This window comes from Corvus cornix, chromosome 13 (genome assembly GCF_000738735.6).
Source record: "Corvus cornix cornix isolate S_Up_H32 chromosome 13, ASM73873v5, whole genome shotgun sequence".
In the NCBI taxonomy this organism is placed as follows: Eukaryota; Metazoa; Chordata; class Aves; order Passeriformes; family Corvidae; genus Corvus; species Corvus cornix.
This window is the reverse complement of record NC_046343.1, coordinates 18,857,079-18,879,780: the sequence shown is the minus strand read 5'-3', so window position 1 is coordinate 18,879,780 and position 22,702 is coordinate 18,857,079. Positions and strand designations below refer to the sequence as shown.

General features: G+C 36.9%; 1 protein-coding gene across 5 annotated transcripts in view; it reads right to left on the bottom strand.

The window, feature by feature from the left end:
* Window positions 1-3,841: 3,841 nt before the first annotated feature.
* GABRB2 (gamma-aminobutyric acid type A receptor subunit beta2) overlaps window positions 3,842-22,702 on the bottom strand; it is a 166,128-nt gene continuing 147,267 nt past the window's right edge. For 4 of the 5 annotated variants that reach the window (XM_039559441.1, XM_039559440.1, XM_039559439.1 and 1 more), the window contains 2 exons: window positions 13,547-13,597; window positions 3,842-9,948 (listed from right to left, as the gene is read on the bottom strand). In XM_039559441.1, the coding sequence (XP_039415375.1) occupies window positions 9,601-9,948; window positions 13,547-13,597 (399 nt within the window). In that variant the 3' untranslated portion in view covers window positions 3,842-9,600. The remainder of the gene's footprint in view (window positions 9,949-13,546; window positions 13,598-22,702) is intronic. The other variant, XM_039559442.1, reaches the window with a different exon arrangement.

Here is a 22,702-nt window from a genome sequence, read left to right as displayed (position 1 = left end):
TCTTTTAAATGATGACTAACAACAGCAGCAATAAAAAAGCCTTGATTTTTCATAACCATAAAACACAGAAGCAGATCAAAACCAGTCCAATTTGTCTGCAGATCTTGCAGATAAATCTTGCTGTCCTGACATGTAGGTTTTGATCTGTTTATTATCCACATCCCTTCTCCTGTCAATGTCTTCTCCCCTGAAGAAACAATTTCTTTGCATGACACAGAAGTGGAAATATCACCCTCAGTAATGGAACTGCACTGACGCTATCATGACCAAATTAGCTTTTGTGCTGCGGTTTTATCACTGCACATCTTGCCCTTTTTGCTACTGTCAAAGAGCGTATGACAGGACTTCATCCCCTGTCTCCTGAATGACATTGCACTCCTGTGCTTGCCTGTGATGTCTCTTCATAGCACCTTCATAAGCATCAATGCCATGAAATTTCAACAAAGGGTTGAAGATTAAAGACTGACATGATCAGTCAAACTGTGGGGTATCCCCAGCCCCCGCCCTGGAGGGATGTCTGCTGAGATAAGGAGAGTGCTCAATCTCCCAGCAAAATTCCCCTGGAAGGGGAGCCACTTTGCAGTTACGGCGAGAAGAAGACAGACCCAGAATCCTCTGGGAGACCCTATGCAGATCCTTTGTAACCCATTGGCCCTTACCCTCGGACACCCACCCCCAGTATCCCTATAAGAGCTAGCCCCCTGCCCCTGAGAGGGCAGAGAGATGCTCGTGCCTGGCCTCCCCTTCACTGGAGTACGGATTAATAAAGCTACCTCGTGCAGAACAGCTACATGGGCCTCTCGTCTCTCCCTGGTCTGGCCTGGAGGCTGCTCTGCAGAGCCGAGCTGAAATCATGGGCTGATAATCACTAAAGAGCTGACAGCCTCTGCACGGCCCTCCTGCCAGCAGCTGAGGGAAGACACCGGGCCTCGGGAAGGTGATTCCTTTTGGGACCATCTCTCTGGACCGGTCACAGCTTCCTCGGTCGGAGCTACTGACCCCACACCAGCTGCTATAAGACTCTTCAGAAAAGATCTTTGAGAACATTTAACAATGAGCTCTCGAAGGTCACAGTCCAGTTTCATGTGGGTTTAGGAAGCAGCAGAATTCAGATGTGACAACCAAGCTCAGAAATGTGAGTATGCGTGACCATAAATACCCACAGTTATACACAGAGCTCTGGCCAAGTCCTATCTGAAAACAAAACAGCACCAAAACCAAAAATGTGCAGTTTACATGATTTAGTTTTTAAGTTGTAAGTTTAGTTGTAAGGCAACCTGAGCAAGCTTTGTTTCCTTGGCTATATCCTTTCCAAAAAAGAGAAAGTTTTTAAAAAGTGGTCTCAGCTGGAGCCATGCCCTTAGTCATTGGAGTGCCAAAATGAATGCAGTATGTCAGCTCTGACAATCTGTCAGAAAGAGGAAAAAAAAAAAATGTACCAAGAAAAAGATGTATTCAAAAGTTTTGCCCTAACATCAAAACAAGCACTCCCCCTCTCACCAGAAAAGCTGGCTCAGAGTCTCAGCCAAGGGAAGCACATCTCCTTTTATATAAGCAATTTTCATCACCTGAAGAGCCAACCCACATTTCTTGACATAACCATCATTTTTTATAAATATATTCCTTGACTAGACTCATACAAACACCATAATAAATGAGTTGCTCTGGACATCCCTTGAGAATAACAAGTACTATGAATTAATAATGTCATGCGGGTCATTAATTTTGATAACCACAGAATTTATGTTAGTGAACATACTTGCTATGTAGTTGTAATGTTATCTTTATTTAATATGAAGCAGTTACAATGTGTTAGATGCCAATTCCCATTATTTCACTTTTTCACAGCTGTTCAGTATTTGGCCAATGCATAATTTCATTCTTTAAACTACCAATTTTCCTTTTATAAATTAAGAACTGTGATGTCCAATAATTTGTCTCATTTTGTTAATTTTACATTATCAAGATATATTCAACAGTACAATTTACCCATAAGAAGTTGCTATTAAAGTTTCTAACTTGCAGTCTAGTAAATTGAATTAGGGAGAGGCCATGTTACACATCATGAAGTGTTAAAACTCAGAGTAAAGGAAATAAAATATTCAAATACCTTATAGTATTAGCCTTATTTTTGTGCCAGTTGATTTAACTCCTGCTATGATGTGATAACATAAAATGCATTTATAAACACAGACAAGTGAAATAGTAGATAGACATTTTTGATTTGGAAATTATACTCACCAATTAATTAGATATAATTATTTTTAGTCTCTGAAATCATGAACCAGTCTTAAAGTTGAAATACTTTGCTTCCTAGCTTTTAATAATCCCAAAGGGGCAACAGTATATTGCAGAGTTGTAACAAAGTAACTGTGCTGACATGTCAGTCTTTTTTCAGAACTTTGCTCTCCTTTTCAGAAGCTTCAGAGGAAGATGTGGTATTTTAAACAGTGAGGGAAGCAAGTAATATTTGATCTTTCCTTAACAGTCTGGAATATTTTACTTCTCATGTTCTATGTCTCCTGACAGAGTCAGCATCCTGTGCCCGGCAGCTCCTCACCTCAGTGCCAGCTGTAAGACTCAGGTCTTCCCATCTTCAACCTCTGCTCTTTCTCTGCAGTATTGGTGCCCTTTATCCACAGAAGAGAGAGACAGAACACATCAGTCATTAAAGCAGTGCTGTTGTGGGGCTGGTACAGAGAATAGCCAGGTGGACAACTTCAAAAGGAATTACCAACTGCTGTCTGCATTTCCAGACAAAAATGAGAATTTGGCAGTTTTAGCCTTTAGCAGCCTTTTGTCTGGTGGCCATTTGTTCCCTCTTCTGGTACTCCATCTGCTCCCCCTGGTTGGATCAGCCAAAGAATCAACTGTGGGAATGCGCAGCTAGAGCTACCAATAAACACCCTGTAATATCCCCCATGTAGTGATACTTGGGGTTTGGAAACAAAACTATGTATTTCCTTTTATTAGAGCTGGGGCAGCAGAGAACAAGAAAAACCAATAGACATGAACTGTTCACTCAGCAAAACCAGCAAACAAGTGGAAGTCTGAAGTACATTTAAGGCTCAAGATTCCACTAAGAAAGAAGTAGCAAAACCAGACCTGTATAGTGGACATTTTACATCTTGGGAGCACAATGAGAAACCCAGCTTCTGATCCCTGCTACGGCCCTGTCCAAAGCAGTCAGAGCCTCTCATGACCACGCCTGACTGCTCTCTCCTCTGCTCTGCTCACCTTGAATTGTTCTTCAACTTGAACCACTCCAACAGGAAAATCTCCTAAATCCACCATCCTGAAAGGGACAATAATTTGGTCATCCAGAATCTCTCCTGTTAGATGATAAGTAGGAAGAGGAAGGAATGAAACTTGGGACTTCCACATCCCAAGTCCCCATATTCAGATTTAAGACCATTTAGACTGTTTTCTGTAAAAGGAAATACCATCCCCCTGCAAACAGACCCTTCCATATTTCTGTAAGGGGGACACCAGCAGCTCACCATCAGTAACAGATTCACAAGTGTTGACTCTGAGGAGGCATTACTGAACTTCTGAGATTTTCAGCTGTTTCACCTCCTCTTAGCATTTCCTTACTGACCAGCACCAGGCTTCTCACTGTACATTGCTTAAACTCCCTAGACACTAAGTCCCCCAAGGGCTGCACAGGCAAATTAACACCACGTTATGGTTCCCCCTTCCCATCCTACGCCTACATTTCACGTGCCTCAACACCCAACTTCTGAGTCCCTTTCTGACCCAAACTCAGAGATACTCACTTCAGATGAGAACTGAAAACTGCAGCTTTGAGAAAAGAGCCTGCCCAACACAACACAACAACATATACATATTTTAGGTTTTCTTTATTTATATTTTTTAATTCAAGAATTACACACTAGCCAACATTATTATATATTTACATGCTGAAACTGGCTGCAATAATTTTAAATTCAAGAAAATATCTCTTATGTGCTACTCATTTACAATCATCATTTTACTACCTCATATCTCCCAGAGGTTAGTAGTCCTTTTGAGAAAGACATGAAGATCTGATGCAATGATATCCACTAGTATTTTGCATTTTCTAGCCATTGGAAAATGTGCATTATGTGCATATAAGAAAGGCTACAAGGTCATTAGTAAGGCTGATGATTACTACATTGTGAAATAAATAATACTAAGTAAAAAAGATAACTCAGAACTGTGCAAAGACAGTACTAACAGAACCATTTAAACACCCATGCCAATAAAAACGTGATAGAAGTCAAATCATAGGCAATTTGTCAGAATTAATTATGTTTCTAATGTTCTTTTTGTCTTCAACTGAAAGAAACAGGACGGACCATGAACCATACAGCCTGATGAGTATCTGCCAAATGACAGGAACAGTGAAAACATACAAAAATGCTATCAAATTGGAATAGATGACCTCATGTCTGAAAAACATTAAAAAAATACAACCCTTAGTATGAAAGTAGAGGTGAGATTTTTCATCATTTAAGTTTCATTTTTTGTCAAAGCACTTACAAAGAAAATAATTTTATATTTATGAAATGCTAGTGTTGCATATTCTTGTAGAGATGATACATTTCAATTTTATATAACGCATATTTAAATTATTACTATTTTTACAAAGTAGAATAGGGCAGTCCTTTTGATCAACAACATTCCATTTACTTCTTAAAAATTTAGACAAAGTTCCTAGTGCATTTTACTAAGCTTTACCTTTGGTGTTAAGCAGTGACTTTTTAGATTTCCCTTTTAAGCAATTTCTGAAGTGAAGATTCTTTGGCTTTGGGGGACTACACTATCTGATGACAGTCAGAGATCCTGGTTTTTTTTTTAAAGAAAAATATAAGTCTACTATTAGATACCATAAGAGATACAGATTTCAGAATCAGACAGATGCAATATGCAGGTTTCTGTAATGAAATCGCCAACAGCTGAATTCTCACTTACCCTGAACGCCTTCACCTCTCCACTCACTGGAGCAACATAAAGGTGCCTTATTTTAAGTGAAAACCAGGCCCTGTTTGTTTTAGCTAATCTAAGTACTGAGTGAGTGGCCTGAACATTTTGACCATACAAAAGAATCAACTGCGCCAGCAGGAACATTGCCACGGTGGCTATTTTACACTACAGCACTTCCTGTACTATTTTATATCTGGAGTCCAAATCTGTTTATGCAAAAGGGTGTTTAAATTACTCTGCTAGAGCACTGCAATTATTGTACTTAGTAAAAAAAAGTCACTAAACAAATACTGTATCTATCGACTGCTCATTTACAGCTTATTTAATTATTTACATAATTTTAGGACACATTAACCTAAACCATAAGTAGAATTAGCTTTTTGCCTTACCATAAAGTACAAATTAGAAGTTAAAAATGTTTAAGAAATCTGATAATATTTACACATATTCAGCTTAAATTATGGTTGCTCACATTGTATGTTCTATGTACACATACCAAAATGTTATGATCACTACTGATATAGTATTGTACCCTGGCCATCCCACCCTAGATTATTTTCTAGAAATAGTTACTATTTTTGCCATTTTTTAAATCTTGCTTCCCTAAGGAATTTGTTGATTTTGAAAACTTACTAGTGGACAATGCTGTTATAAAAAGAGAGAGAAGAAATAGGCAAGCAATGTGAGGACTAGTCTAATTCCAGATGCAAGGAGGTACAGTACTATCATCATGTCAAATGGTGCAATGCTCCATACGAATCATAAGCATTGATCTGCTGATATAGAAATGCCCAGTTACCCTGTATAGTAAGTTGTTTGGTTTTTTTCTAAATACATTAATCTTTTTTTTTTTCTCAAAAATATATTCATACACTGGTTGATGGTAGAAACAAAACTATTATTAGCTTATTCCTTTAACACACCAGCATGTGAATGTGTGTGCATATATATATACTCAGCACATGTATATATACACACATATGTCCATACAGACATTTGGGGGTATGTCCATATGCACATACAGTTGGAAAATATTTCACATCTGTTCACTTGCGTTTAGTACTGTGTTATAGGACTGGAACACAGTCTAATAATTATAGTGAAAATTAATTGAGGTTTAATTTTAATGCATGTTTGTCTGAAATAAATAGGATATTTCCCCCAGGTTTAAGACCACCACTCATTTTCTCTATGCATTGTGCTTTTGTACCTTACAGATTTTATGTCCTTTTTATTAAAATGTAAGAACTCTCTGAAGAACTCTGCCACATGCTGTTATCTAGGACTCTGTTTTGCTCCCCTGGGAATGAGAAAAAAAATGGTCACAATGTCATTGCTGGAGTCTTTCTTCCCAGTCATTGAACTGCGATAGGAGAGAAACATAACATTCCTTATGCAAACACAGAAATATGTTGCATGAATTTTCAGTTCTGAAAATGTGTATCATACTTACTAGCAGTCATGTACAGTATATATTTACAGATTGAGATCAAAGATTTCATTAAAACTGTGCCATGTTATAGTGATAATTCGCCCATGAATTTAACAAAGATGAAAAACACCTTAATTGCTGGCTATTATTTCTAATAGAACAATAAAATGTGCAGCTATAATTATATTACAAGTTTTATCTAAATTATTAACTTTGCTATTTTGTTTATTGAAACCAACAACAATTAACATGATTAAAAAGATCTAGAATATTCATTTTCGGTCAATTCTAAGGTAAAAGCAAATTTATTCTAGTTTACCTGGAGGGTAACACATAGCACACATAGCAAACCCTGTATCTCAGGTACATTGGCAACATTTCTCACTTTCACTCAAGTATCTCAGGAGTAAGTGCTCACCTTGGGCTCGAGTTATGCTTTTTCCTTGACAGTGCCTCACCAGCCTTTCTCACCCCCATCTTTTTATATCACAGTGTTAAGCCTTAGTACAAAATGATAGACTCTTTCTCTTTCACTAATTTTATACATCACATTAATAGCCAGAAGGACAGGGTAAAAGCAAAAGTGCTTCTTCCCCACAGATAATTTATCTTTCCTAGTGACACCTGAGCAGAAACCAAACATTTTCTTTCACCCTCTGAATAGCAACATCAGAGAGTATTATGGCTTGTACTTTAGCTTCAGAAAAGTGAATGTGCAGTTCCAGGATTCGATCTTTGTGGGTTTTGTAATGGCTGAAGCAGTTATCAATGCAGAGAGCCAACATATTCCCTGTAGGGTTTTATATTTGATGTGTATCAACCACAGACAGGCTGTGAGCTCCCTGCAGTTACACTCTGCTTCTGTGAAACAAAAAAAGGAGCTGGCAGCAATTTCTGAAATGAAAGAAAAGCTTGTACAGAAGCATAAGACTGCTTTCATTTAGGATAATTAATACCATTTTTAAAGAACAGACTTTGAAGAGAAATACTGAATTTTGATGTGGCTCCATTTCTTAAAATTGGGAAAAAAATTCCAACGTGACTCATATCTATCAGCTGAAATCCCAAGTGCATCTAAAAAGGTTATTCCGTTATTCATGAAATGCAGTCAAAAATTAAGTATGTGAACAAAGAGCAAAATTTTGACTTGTAAAGCTAATCGCGTGAGGAAAACTTGTCTCTAACATGTTTCAGAATCCGAGCGTGGAGGCCGTGTGTGAATGTACACAACTTCCTGGCAGGTAGGGTGTACTGCAAATCCAATCTCAGGCTCCAAAACTATCCTCTCCCATTTGAACCAGAAATAAGCATATGAAGTGCTCAAAAAAAAAAGTCAGAATATTTACCTATTCGTTCCCAGAACTATTCTCCTCCTATTACTGTCATTCACTGTCAAAGGTGGGGGGAGGGGGGAGAGAAACAAAAATAAAACCACAGAAATTTGTAAGAAAATTACTCTTTTAAAGTAAGAACAAAAAAATTAAAAAAATATTTTATGAAAAATATTCTAAAGAAATTTTTTAGTACCCTGAAAAATCCTTATACTCTCTAGTTTCTTTCAAAAATTTGTACACAGATGAGAGGTAGTAGGGATACAACAGATGTGGCTTTTGCTTCTTGAAACATTGTGTCAAACAATATTGGGGCTCTGAGCTAGTAAAAGCCATCAAGAATTTTTAGTTTTTATACAGTCCTTGTGACTGCTGTTTTCATTACAAAAGAAGTCCCACAGTGGAGTAAGTGACAAAATTTTGACTAATTTTTTTTTCTGTTCTATTTTGCCTGTAAAAATAAAGTTCAATGGAATGGAAAAACCTCACCCTTTTAATTCAAGGAGTTCCCCAAAGAAAACATGAATTTTTCTAGTTTTTCAGTGGAAATCACCCTAAAGCAGGAAACATTCAAGAATGTACTTAAACTCTTAAAGTGATTGTGACTAATTTCTTTCCTTTAGAATAGTGCATTAAGGAAAACAAAAAGTTAAATGGTATTGCATAATCCAGACTGAGAAAACACCCTGTCAGTACTTCTTGTACAGAAATACAGAAATACATATGCTCAGATCTCAACTGCTGAAAGAGGTACAGAACCTTTAACCAACAGCAGGAAGCATAATGCTGGAAAGATGCAGACTTGGAAGAAATCACACAACTCCACATGGCTATTTCAGACTAAGGTATGTACAACTGACAACATTCATCTGCACAGTGTATATATATATCTATATATCTATATATATGCACACACTTTTATATATATGTAGCCTCCTGTCTCCTTGCCCCTGCACTTTGTAATTGTGCTGTCACTCTCCCTGCCCTAGAGAAAGGCAGTGCACCACTGGTTTTCTTCAGCCATCTACAGAATTACTATTTGGGCAACCAATTTTGGCACTTTGGACAGATGATTCCGTTTCCCTGACACAACCCAGCAGCATCTACCCATTCAGTGCTGATGCATTTTTATGCTGTCCCTACATTCCTCTATTGATCCCAAACACAGTCACTATTACTGTGAGCATATGTTCTCTCTTTAAAATACAAACAAAACTAGTGCTTCTTGTTTCAGCTTCTGTGCAAACAGCCAACCCCAATATTATCAGTCAAAGGTTTAGTTCTTTCAGTAAATAAAAGGAAATTCCTGAATATGGTTGGGAAACCTCTGACCATGATCATCTTGGAAAGATGATAGGCACTACTTTTCAAGTTTACACATTGAAAAAGTAAAATGTGTGTTTCATAAGCATGATAACTCAGTACACTCTCTTAAGTGTAGATGCATGCCTTGGATATGCAGTTTCCCTAGGAATGGCATATACTGCTGTTGAAATTAAAACCTGTTTCTCAAATGCTGCTCTACAATTTGTACCACTAAACTCAAATGGCTATTAAAAAATAAAGGGAAAAAAAAAAAAAAAAAGAGTGAGGGACAATGAGACAAGTGATTTTAAAAACCCAATTTGCCTTTACACTCAAAATGCTCTTATATTTTGTTAAGAGGATATGTCCATACTGCAACTTAACATATATATGGTTTAGCAGATAAAACCAAACCATTATAAAAACAGACCATAGAGTGGGCCAGCAACTAAGGTGTTTTAAAATAACTTTTTGTCCTGAATATAATTTTTCTAAGTCCCACTTTTGGCTGTACAACCTATTTGAAGAGAAATCCAGTTCTTGCTTCCTGTGTGGCTTTGTTTCTTAGTTCACATAGTAAAGCCAATAGACAATATTGAAGAAGGAAAAAACAACAGGGAAGAATATGCGAGACCATCGATCTATGGCATTTACATCAGTCAAGTCAGGGATGGTGATTTTCAGCTGGGATGCACGTCTCCGTAGCCTGCTTTTCTTCTGTGCCACGTGTCGCTCCAGGGCGTTGCGGCCGAAGCTGTGTCTGGGCAAACCGGCTTTCCTGTACTGGATGCTCGAAGTGTCATAGGCCAGCATTGTGCTCCTAGGGTCCCCAAGCCCCATCACAGCTTCGGAGGCAGCCATCTCATTTTTAATTTCAAGTGTGCTCAACAAAATATTTTCATGTGGATCCATCTGTAAAAAATAAGATAGTAGATTTAGTAGGAGATAAAGGAAGCCCAGTCAGTTGCAAAGTGAAGCCATGCTGATAAGGGCCATATCTAACACTACTAATTTATTGGATGTCAGCCTAAAAGACTTTAAGCATAGCTGTGATTATATTTATTATCATTTATTTGTGAGCCCAAGGAGAAATAGGGCCAGTATAGTATTATTCAATAAATGGTATTTTCTTAGACCCAATGTTCAGCAAGCACAAGCAATACCTGGGAACAGAGGACATGCTCAGCTCCTGAAAGTGGAATTCTGCCACTGGGTAGGATATCTGGGGCAAATATTAAACTTTACAGGGGTTTTGGAAGGAAATCAAATGGAAAAGAATCTGCTTTGTTTTGTTTTTTCTTATTTCAAATGAAAGCTTTTGCTCTGACATAAACTTCCAGTATTCGCAAGGTCTCTCTGCCTCTATAAACGAAGTACAGAGCACTGCACAAAAGAATGCACATTTTAGGTCCCCATATTCCAAACAGGAGTGCCGGTTACTTGGGGAAAGGCAATGGCATAGTCTAACTATAGCTATGTGGAAACTCCATGCCCCGGTGCTAATAAATTTCATAAATACAGTGCATGCTGTGGAGACCTCACTTCTGGAATAGCAGAGATCTGCAATTTCAAGCAAGGAAAAAGATATGCAGAATGTAATCACGTCAAATGTACATTGAACAGTTGTTTCAATGGGTAGATTTAGCTAATATGCATTCTTTAAAGGCAATTCAGTGAAAAAAATATTAAGGCAATATTGTAAAGAATCCCCTTAGACAATCAAGAGGATTTCAAAGATAAGGAGTTAAATTCTACTCTTAGGCACTCTGGAGTACATCTCGATTGTGGTAGGAGATTTTAAAAAGAATCCATTTATAGAAAACAAATAAAAGTTATTTAGGAAGTTCTAATTCTTCTCAGCCTTCCCTCTAAGTATGTACTTTGAATTGTGTGATAAAATATTATAATTAACTAAAAGTACTTTAAAAACAAGAATAGCTAATGAGAAGCTAATTAATTACATTGAATTGGTGATGGTAGCAGAGATATACTCCAGGCCAAATAAGAGAAAAAACTGTCCCAGAGCTCCTTTAAGAATAACTCAGCCACATTATTCATTTACCACGTACAGAATATATTCTATGATTATTACTCAAAGTGCAAAAACTGTGACTATTGTGGATTTCTAAAAAATAACAGGGTATTAGTGTATTCTATAATATTTAGAAACTAGCTGTCAGCAGCCGGTACCTCCCTGAACTGCCCAGCGCAGACTGTATTGCCATTATTAGACCCCCTATGTAATATTTACCATGGCAAGGTGAGAGAACTGGGTTTAAACCAGCTGCTTTTTAGTAGCACCCCCTGCACAGTGTTATGAACTGAGAAGTCAGATGCTCACAAAGGTACTTTGGACCTACTGAAACACTGTCATTTGAGTGATTACATCTGTTCAAGATGCACGCAAACTGGCATTGCTGAGATGCCAGATTTCCCTCTCTCTCACTCTTTTCTCCCCAATCTGTGTGAGTTTGCACCCCTCTAGTTTCATTATATTTTAGTTTTAAATCAAATGTCATGACTCAATGTGAACTTTAATTTTTGTTTGCTTTTCATCAAAGCCACATGAAATTTTTGAAATTCCTAGTGTGTTAGGGAGATCAATCTTTAGTTGAAAAGCACTGGAAAAATGGGAAAGTTGAGCTGGAACTCAAGAAAAATTCCTTTAAGAACTCTATAGAATGATATTGAGCATAGTGAGGGAACACTGCTTCTGTCCAGGAAGGCCATCAAATCAGTTCTCATCTGCATGGGACAAAACTAAGGTAAAAGTAGTATTCTGCTTTTGTAATACCAACAAAAGCGTATATCTGCAAAAGGTTTCAAATAGATCTGTGAAACTTTCTCAGGATGGATTTCAAACTTTTTTTTTCCAATGAGTGCATATTTAAAAAATTCTTTTGTGATTTTTGGGATAAAATGAAAGGGGACTAATTTTTGTTATTAGATCTCAGACCAATCGTAAGACTCCCAGGGTCCTAAAAATAAAACAATTAATTACAGGCCCTTGGCATTCATTGATCCCAAAATGTCTAAAACCACAAGAGGTAAGCTTCCTACATGAGGGGTGCAAAGTCATTTGGAAACTACATCTTCTATATTTTCATATAACCTCAAGAAAAGAAGTTTTAGTTCTAGTGACATCAGGGGAAGTTTGATATAACATCCACTAATGTAATGGGTTTACCCCTTAGCCCAGAGGCTGGGTTATTTCACGTCAGTGTTGTGCATTCTAGGATACTACTTTTGGAAAGATTTTAGGGCAAACAAATTTTTTCACATCTTAAATCTTCTTAGGATGAATCTACTTTAAGCATTTTATCCTTTTGATCTGCAATGATATTAGAAATTTGAGTGCTCTTTACATATTTGCATACATTCTATGCAACACACATGCAAGAAAGGCTATTTTAGTCTACTAGAGTTAGACACAGACATGTTTCAGTGACATGATATCACTCCAGTTAACTTTTTTTTCTTAATGCAGCAACATGGTGCAGATATCTGATAATCTTGGAAGCAGTTTGTAAGATTAATGATGCTGGGCAGAAAAAATATTAAGCAATGTTCTAAACTATCTTCTAGGGCAAAATGTCTTCTTCTGTATATATCACACTCATATCAGAGTTGAAGTACATCATTTTTCAATATTTCAAAACTTTTTCAGAAGAAATAATGCAAAATATAGTAAATATTAGTGATGGGCGAACCTTCAAGTGTTACAATACCCAGGTAAACACCACAAAGTTCAGGTGTTTCTTGAGCACAAATTTGACCCTCCTGCATCTGGAACAATAAATTGACCATAAGAATAACTGCATTTTTTCATGCTATTTTGAATTTCCAACCCAAAGGAACTCCTAAAGTTCAAGGAAGGAAGGAAGGAAGGAAGGAAAGGAAAGACGGAGGGAAGGAAGGAAGGAAGGAAGGAAGGAAGGAAGGAAGGAAGGAAGGAAGGAAGGAAGGAAGGACGGAGAAAGAAATTACTCTAACTCTTCAACCTTTGACAAAAGGTTCCCTGTCAGATTAGAGAGAGCTGGGAATGTTTTTTCCACCAAGTAGATTCGCCCAACTCTAACTAAAACATGCTTTTGTAACGAAGTGATGCCTGAGATAGAATGACAGTGAATTACATTTATTGTAAGCACCACCCATTCAAAAGGATCCCAAAGCGCTTTACAAGCATTAGAAAGAAGAACCACTTCACTTCCCAGTGAAGCACAATCACCTCTGAGGTGAAATGTGGTGACTGACAGTGCAGAACAACACACTTTATTTTAGTTGAGGAAATGGAGAATGTTGTAGCCAATTGAAACTATGGGGTGGGTGAGTGGTGGTGGGAAATGTTGTGTAAGCAGAACAGTTACATAAATTGATATTTGGCCAGGTGCTTGGAGTTGAGATGACCACACTATAAAAAAGTGCCATGGGATCTTTAATGACCATAACCGGTCAAGACCTGAATTGTAAGTCTCTGAGGATAAAAACATTAGAAAACAATGAAAGATACCTTTGTTGAATACATTTCTGGACAATGATATGTGCCAATTATTCTTCTGTCCTGTAAGTTAATAAAATCAAGACCAGTTTCCTTAGAGATAAGGCAGCTATTATCTTTCATTTAAAATTAAAGCACTGTAGGGTAATAGTAGGACAAGTAATTAAAATATATAGGGACCTCTAAGCCAACAATTAGCATAGGTACATTCTGGCTTCAGAGGTGCTATTACTGCCTTGCTCTGCTCCTCAAGGTAACATAATGTGATGTAAATGTATTTTTTCCAACTGGTCATTTGACCAAGGAAGATATGATGATATGAAAACAATTATTAAAATTATTCTGGGGGGAAAGTAAGTGTAAAAGTGGTTTCAAAAGGAGGTGGAAGAAGGTTAAAAAGATCTCTTGGTGCTGAAGGATTGTTCAACCATAGAACTAGACCCTTTATGGTGAACAGGAGAGTTCAAACTTAATGGAGAAATTCCCAGGGACAAGAAAGGAAGGGAGGATGAAGATGAAGAAAAAGCAGCAGCAATACTATGGAAATAAAAGATGAAAGCAGAAGTGGAGGAGAAATGACCAGAGCTCAGCAACCATGCAAGACACTGGGGTTTTTATAAATCAGTCTTAAATGTGAATGACAAAATATATGATGCAAATGATATTCATTTATAGGTCCAGGTCAAATGGAAGAAAAGCTGACTCTGGAGCCTTGAAAGAGGCCATGACTTTTTTTGATGGTCTCAAACAAAGGGAGTACAGAGGAAAGCATAGAACTGTTACCATTATATATTCTTCCTGATAGCTAGAAACTCCAAAATGATGGCTTTCTTGAGGAATTCCTCTTACACTAATACATTAGCAACTGTAAAATACAAGGATATTACAACTCCCACACACATTCATTAGGAATCCTCCAAGGATGACCAGACATCTGAAATTATTAACTTTCAGTAAATCAGCTCCTTGGCGATTATGCTTTGCTGTTGTGCCAAACCCAGTTTTATAATATGAGAGAAATTTATATTGATGAATGAAAAGATATAACATTGACACTTCTCCTTTCTCATACACTGTTCATTTTCACCTGTAACCTTCAACTACAGACAGGAACTGATGGCTCATTTTATGGTAGAATGGCTGAGAAACTGTGTATAAAGTAGTAGGGATGGAATTTCTGATAGAAAAACGCTTTGAAACAAAACAGTTGTAAATTGAAAAGAAGTATATTTTTGTTAAGTAGAACTGCCATTAGAAAAAACCAAAAATCCGGTGAGCTAAACCATGAAATCTAAACTGGAAGTATTCAGTCTATTACAAAGGTTAAAACCTGAAATTTAGGATTTATATGTCCTGTGAGCTGACATTATCAAGAAATGAAGATAGAAATAAAGATCCCTTTCTTAATGAAGACTTACATGACATGCCTAGATATATAATTTAATTTCTTATAGATAAAGACCTTACTATCTGTAGCATAGTTTCCCACCTCTTGAAAGCTGAGGTTTGCTTGGAAAACCAGTAACATCCCATTCCTGACTAGTCACAGTAGCTCTAGCAAGATCAGGTGAAAATATGATGTGCACTTTACACGTAATAGGGATTTTCCACCTCATCAGCAAGGTTTGACTTATTGAGTGGGAACCACTGGGCTCTAGGGATTGCCCTGACTACACAGGAAGTGTGTGGCTGGCAGATAGCTCTGTGTAAGCTGCTGCTGGGTTCACTCTGGAACACAGTGGATTTTTCAATGGGCGCCTGCCTAAAGCTATACCAGTATTTTTTACATGATAAGCCAGTCTGCTAAGATAAAGCTATAGAAATTTATAAGACACAAATGCCTAATATTTCAAAATGTCCATATGTGAAACATTGTCTTTAACAATGCAACAAACACTCCATTTCCATTGTCTGTACAAAACTCAATTTACTGTCACTATTGCAGTTACTGTTTATGAAATGAGGCTAGCTGCATTGTTATACACATAAGATTTGGGTCAGGCTGTAAAGAATGCAGTTAGAGGACAGTAAAATTGGGTAGACTTATAATTTCAGGTTGCTTCATTTGGTTTCAGGTCAGAAAATTCAGAGAAACTCTGCAAATTACAGAAGGATTTTCTTCAGGTTCTTGAACTTTTTAAAGACTAAAAATCTAAGCACACCCTGCCCCCCCCAAGATAACTGTAAGAGTTAAAAAACAAAAAAAAGGGTGCGGAAAAAATACAAGTTCTGAACATGGAGCTTTAACATTGCTTTAATACTTGTAAATCAATTTCTAGACATCCAGTTTTACCTTCTGATAGATGTGATTTCTTGATTATTATCATTAGTAGCACATCAATAACTTAGTTGCAAGTATTGTAGGATTCTTGAGAAATGGTTGAAAATTTAACTTCCTCTTGGTATCCATTACTTAAACAAGGGATTCTGTATTTAAGGCACTGAAGAATGAGTGCCCAGATAAAATGTGAGAGGCTAAAGCATCTTTGGTTTGATGGCATTTGAATAAAACCCATGAAATATGAACTTGTTCAAACTGCTGCACAGAATCCAATAAACTTGAAGTTTATATCAACATCTTCTCAAGTACAATTTTCTGCAACAGTTTTTTTACTACTGAGACATTTAGGAGGAAGCAAAGGCAGGTGATCTGGAACAGAAGACTTCTGGGGTAGCAATTAACAACAGTTTAAATCCTACTGTTTCACAAAACCGAAGGTGTTAGACAGTCCAGATTCCTACTAATAGTGCTCTGATTAAGTTGTTATTTCTTTGTTAAAATATCATCCCATTTATAAGCATAGAATTAATTTTCTTGAAGGTAATATAAATGAAGAATACATCGGCAAGAACCTGGATCTTAAAAGCTGCTCTCTTCCATCTGTGATAAATAAAATCAAATTTTTATCAAGCCTTCATGACAATCATGTCTTCCAATTGTGGTGTCTTACAAAATAAAATTTAGCAGATATATCTAGCACCAAAAATCTACTAAGAAACAGAGAAAAATTGGTTATATAAGAAAGTGTCATGAAAGATAAAAAATGCATTGAACACACGATTATCACCACAACTGGCAATATTTCTAGGGTATAACTTGGATATAGTTATGGTTTTGAAATATGAACTAGGCAGTAAAAATAAGTTTGTTAAGTTGCTCCTCTAGAACAGCTTCTGTAAAATATACTAAAGATGTTATTTTTCTTGTTTCAAGCCAAATATAATGTGGAAAGATCTATACAACACATCCTTGTCATGAGAGTGGGTGGAATGAATGGCAGTCTACCAGTTTCATCCATCTGACCATGATATAATCACTTGTCAACAGATTTAGGCTTGTGATTTTGGGGAAGATATAATTCTTAGGCCCAGCCCAAAGACAAACATGTTCAGAGACAGCATGAGGTCCAAGGATAAAACTCTGGAGAGAAACTGCAACTAATTCAACAACAACAACAAAACTAAAAGAAAATTCCTGAGATTTTTCTATGGGAAAAATCACTGAGAAGATTTTGTTACAAAGAAAAGAAAGATTAATTTCTAACATTTTATAACAATTTCCAAATTAAAAAAGATCTGGAAAAATATTTCATATGATCATGTTTGCTGCTGATTTAGAAGCCTGAAACAGAGAGAGTTCCACAGCTATAGATACTGCAAGGTTCGGAGGACTTGTCCTGACAATAATAAAATGAGAAGTCTTCTGCTTTAAAATTATGAAAAACAAACAAACAAAAAAGCTGACTTAATTAAAATGCTCCTGCATGATTTACTTGTACACTGATAGCCTGCTTTTTGGGGAGAGTCCAACATTTTGCCACTCATTTAAAAATGAGTGACAAGAATGAAGAAACTTTCTTGCCAAGACGTGGTTAGTAATTTCAAATTTGTTTCTAAGTAAATTTCTGTGTATGCAAAATATGTATCAATATTATGTAACATTACAAAATTTATATTATACTTAATTGTTCCTGTGTATGCATTAATTCTAGGGAAAATAACTAGATTATAGTTTTCTTCATGATGTGGGGGCTTTTTGTGTCTGTATGTTTCAATCAAACTTGGGTTCAGTTAGTTAAACATATTATAGTTTGAATACTTACAAAATACATGGATAGACAGTGGTCAAAAAAAAACCCCTTACATGAAAAGAATCATATTGATTTAGGCTCTGTGACCTTTATTGTTGCATTCTTCAGGCCATCCACAAGTGTTAAGTTTCTGACAACCACATTACCAGAATGTGGAGCTTGTTTTGAGAACATGAGAGAGGACAGGTATGTATATCTTTCTGCACACAGCTATAAGATACACTAAGTTCAGGGAGAAGTCTTGACAATTGTTTACACTGGGAAGAAAACAAAATGCAAGTCTCTAACACTTCTAAAAAGAGGAATAGAGACATAAGAATAAAAAAAGACAGAATTCCACATTCTAGTACAACCTTTTATCACTACAGAAGTACCATTAAAACTAGTTTCTAAGGAGTAAAAAAGATATATTAATATATAAACATATATTTCTCCCTATATACACATATTTGAGTTTAGGCATAATCCTACCGACCTCCTAATGTTTTCCTAAGTTACACGAAACTAACTCCTGGTGTCTATCTTTCTCCATACACAGAATTCTGGGAAAGAACTGGAACCCAAAAGAATTTGTAACTAAGTGAATTTACCAAGAAATGTAGGTCTTCATAGGCCAGCTTGACTGTTTCACTAAATTTAACATATGTATAAGCAATACAAAAGGACGTCCTTTAAAAAAAAAAAAAGAAAAAAAGCAAGTATTCAATTTCCGCATGTCTAAATGGATGCCTCTAAATGCATCTAAATGGATAGAGTCTTTAGAATGTGTTCTCATATAAATAAAGAGGTTGACAAACAGTTGCTGTAACAACATTATAAGGATATTTTTACCACTTAGTGACATCCAAGTATACATAATCCAGTGATCTCAAAATTCATGAGCACAACTAGGTTACCTTCTCTAGCATATACTACTTGCAGTTACAACCTATGTTTTGGATAGAAATTTTCCAGCTCTTGGCCACTGAATTAAACCTTGACAAACTCTTTAGACCTGATGTGTTTCAGGAAATCAATTCACCAAATTCCCTAGCCAGACACACCTTCTGGACTGCAGCTACATACATTTCTTCTACTTCACTGTACATAATTTGTCTTTTTTTGTGTCTTATTTCTTCACAACTTGATATAATGACCTAAAATACACCAAGGGATTTTTTTATGAACCAAAAATTTTGTTCTGCTCAGGGTCACAGGCTGTAGATGCAGTACAAAAGCAAAGGGGATAATGTGCTTTAAACAAGTGCACAGGCACTGGTCTTACATTAATTAAATATGGCATTCAAAGGAGCGCAGCTGGAGAAAAAAAGCCTCATGCAGTTGACTTGACCTTTATTCAGATGTCATGTGGAATACCAGCATGGATTGTGGAAAAAATCACCTTCTGACTGCTTCTGCAGACTTCTGTGAGCTAAAACTGGAACTTGCTCAAATTTCACTCCTATCCAAACTCTGGTTTGATAAAACACAGAGGCTGGCCAAGCACCCTGTGCATTGCTCACTGTTTCATATTAAAGTTATTCCTTGAGAATGCATGAATTTAAATTTAGGAGAAAGGCTAAGCTTTTATTATCCATGCCTACTTTATTACATGTCCTTCAATAAACTGCTGTGTAAGGAATACCTTCTGACCCTGGATCAACAATCAGTCCTTGTGCAGCTTTACCTGTACTGCAAACAAAAGGAAAACTCTCCTTGGAGAGAAAGAAAGAGGATGAATTCTTTCACTGATATCTGGACAGTGGCAGCATTAGCTCCAGCAGTATAGAGCAGTGAGGATTTGAGATTAGAGACTGAAATTATAAGAGCTTCCTATTGCCATAGTGTTTTAATACCCTGTTCAGTTTATTAACCGAGTCTGTGCACATAACCAGTTTAAAAATCCTCTTTTTACCAAAAATGTTTCATACTAGAAGTACCTCTGCTCCATAGGGTATAAAGTGCCATTCTATGTAGTAGGTACTGACTGGTTTTAGGTACCTTTGCAATAGTTTCTTCTCCCTGAAGATGCATTATATGATTTCTTCAGATAGAAATGAACAATTGCTATGAACTGAAAAGGCCAGCAGCAAGCCAGTGGTAAATCAGTGGGGAAATAAAGGCATTAGCCAAGCCTAATTGTTTTGGAGCATTGCATTGGAGCAAAGTCTATTATCTTGGGCCTACAGCCCTGCTAATGCATCTTCACACCACAGCCTGAAAATTGAGGAGAGTGATCTTGCCTGTTTGCAGTGCACTGAAAGCCATCACAAGCTGGCCTGCAAAAGGCCACAGGTACAGATCAGAGCATTCGCTTTGGGTCAGGTTAACACATTCCTTCATCTAATTCACCCCTCCTTTTCTAGAGACATATATGGATATGACAGAGAAAAAAAAATGCACAGGCTCTTCTAGTTATTCTCTAGTAAAGTGGTAAAAAGAAGTTTGGAAGCTGTCCTGGGAAATGTCAGGTAGCACACCAGCACCTGCGCTGACTGTGCCATTTCCAAGTGTGCTGTTGTAACAGAGGGCATTTCTGGCACAATGGAATAGAAAGTTCTCAGTCTCCCTGTTCCAAGAGCACCCATACATTAGACAGTGAATCTGAAAATGGGCATCTGGGGAAGTAGGATGCTGTGGGAGCTCCATTTCCCTGCTAGATTACACAACAGCCAGTCCATCCTCAACCTACCAGTTGCATAGTTGAAATAATTAGGTAATCACTTGTGAAACAGGTAATTAATTGCATGTTCTTATTTGTCTCAAAGCTCTGATAATGCAATGGAGTTCCCTTAGAGTGAAATATCTGAGGAAAACTATTAAACTTGTTCAGATAAACTTGGTCAGACTCCTTTCCTTGGTCAAAAAGCTGTAGGAAAAAAATCAGCAGCTGATACAACTTGAAGGGGAAGGAAGTTACCAAGTGCATCTGAGGGCAGGTTAAGCTTCTATTTGTTGGTGCCTTGCCATCTCACCTCCTTTAGCAACCCTGTGCTAATCTAGATATAACAACAGTGGGCCAGGAGGGCAATGAATTGCAAAGATACCTGTATTTGTTTAAACTTTCTTAGTTCCGTAAGCCCTTCATTAACTTTTTGCGAACACTTCTATTGTATTCAAATCTATTAATATGTGTTTAAACTCATTATCATATTGACATTCCATGTTCTTGGTACCCTAATTTTGGATTGAAAAGTGCCATTAGTCTGACAACTTCCCTTGTTCATGATTTGCACTTTGAGCAGTAATGCATTGTCCCTTTCAGGTGTGCTGACTGAATACCTTATGTAATACAAAGGGCACTGAGTAAAGAATTACTCATGACTTTAAAAATACACTCGTTATATTTTTAAAAAGTGTTTGTATTCAGAAAAGAAACCTTATCTAAACAAGCAGAGGTTAACAATGTCACTTCACATTTATTTAAAGCACGTGACTGAATAAATCTGTATAAATAGTTTTATGAAGTGTTGCATAATACACTGACATTTCCCCCCCTCTTTTCCAGAGGAAAATTTCTGTATTACTGCTCACAATAACAGATTATGATTGCAAAATTAAAAGTAGTTTTACTTATGTGACTTATGTTATCGTGTACTTCAGGTATATCGCCCGTGCAATTGCAGCCTTCTCTGTGCTTTAAGCTAGGCTGAAAACATGTAGAATTTAACAAGTATTGCAACTGCATCCAATCTAAAACCAAACTTAAATGTATTTTACATTATGCAAAACATAACGCTGCTTTTCTGTGAAGTGGCAAATCAAATTATTTGAAAGAACATAGCTAACAAATTCTATATAAGAAATGTTACATTGCAATAATTAACTCTTATAAACCTAGATGATTTAACTATAAAGAAAAAAAATTAAATAATTTAGAAATAACTTAAACACCACCTGAATGACATACAGGTAAGAATTAAAAAGACTAGAAACGGAGAAAGGTGCACCAAATCATTATATGGTAATGTCTCTGTAAGGTTTGATATCTGAGTTAAAAAAAGGAAGTATCACATCTTGTTTTTAGGTAATATCCTCATAAGGAAATGATAGTGATGTTGAAAAAAGACTGACCAGGTGCTCCTTAAAGAGGCAGATCTGTAGCTCTTCCTTTAATGAGAGTCTTCATGTAGGAAGTGCTCCTAATACTCACAGTGAGTATCATCCCTGCTGCCTGACTCACTTCAGCCTCTGATGCTGTGGAAGAGGATGGCACAGAGCTGCTTTTCTGTGGGAATTACCTCTTGTCAAACACACAGAGGGCAAGATGCAAGAAGCACTTCTTTACAGAGGAAGAAGAGTCAGCCTTTCATTTAGCATGGCCTTAAAGTGACAGTCCTGGTTTTACCACTGTAACAGAGGTTTTCTGATCTATCCAGAGTAACAGATACAGATTTAATCGATATTGAAAAGCATTGTCACCCTACTTACGCCTCCAGAGTTGTCAATTAATGTACATATTCCTCTGGATCAAATGAGTCAGATGACCAACTGTAGAAAAAACAGCTATAGAATCCAAAAGACGTAACAGCAGCACGTGCAGCTGGTTGACAGGAAATTTAGTAACACAGGAATACATATGGAAAATATAGAACTTGGGAGGCGATCAGACTGCAAATGTCTAGAAGATATATCAGACTCGTCACAGTGGTCAGCACAAGCAAGCCCATCTAAACCAGAATTCCAAGATGGAAACATCCAAGGTAAAATTATTAGAAACAACAAATTAGGAATAAATTTAAAAATTAATCAAAAATAACTTGGCTCCTGGATTCTGGAAAAAATTTAAGGGGAATAAATCAGTTCTGAGAGAGCACCAAGAAACTCATTATCTGAGCTCTGATAACAGAAATGAAGCTTATTAAAATGGCTGGTGGTCTGCATAAGAAATCATTTGCTCAGGCTCTACACTGAAATTGTGATTGGGTGAATCATCTTCTTGAAGACAAAGCCAGACCTCATAGAGGAGAAAACCTGGAGCATTATATGACAATAGCTTGTTTCCCTCTCCTAGCCCCCTTCTATCCAGAAGGAAACAAACAAAAAAAATTACAATCAAAAGAAAATACAGGGTCATAGAGGCTTCTAGACAAAATCC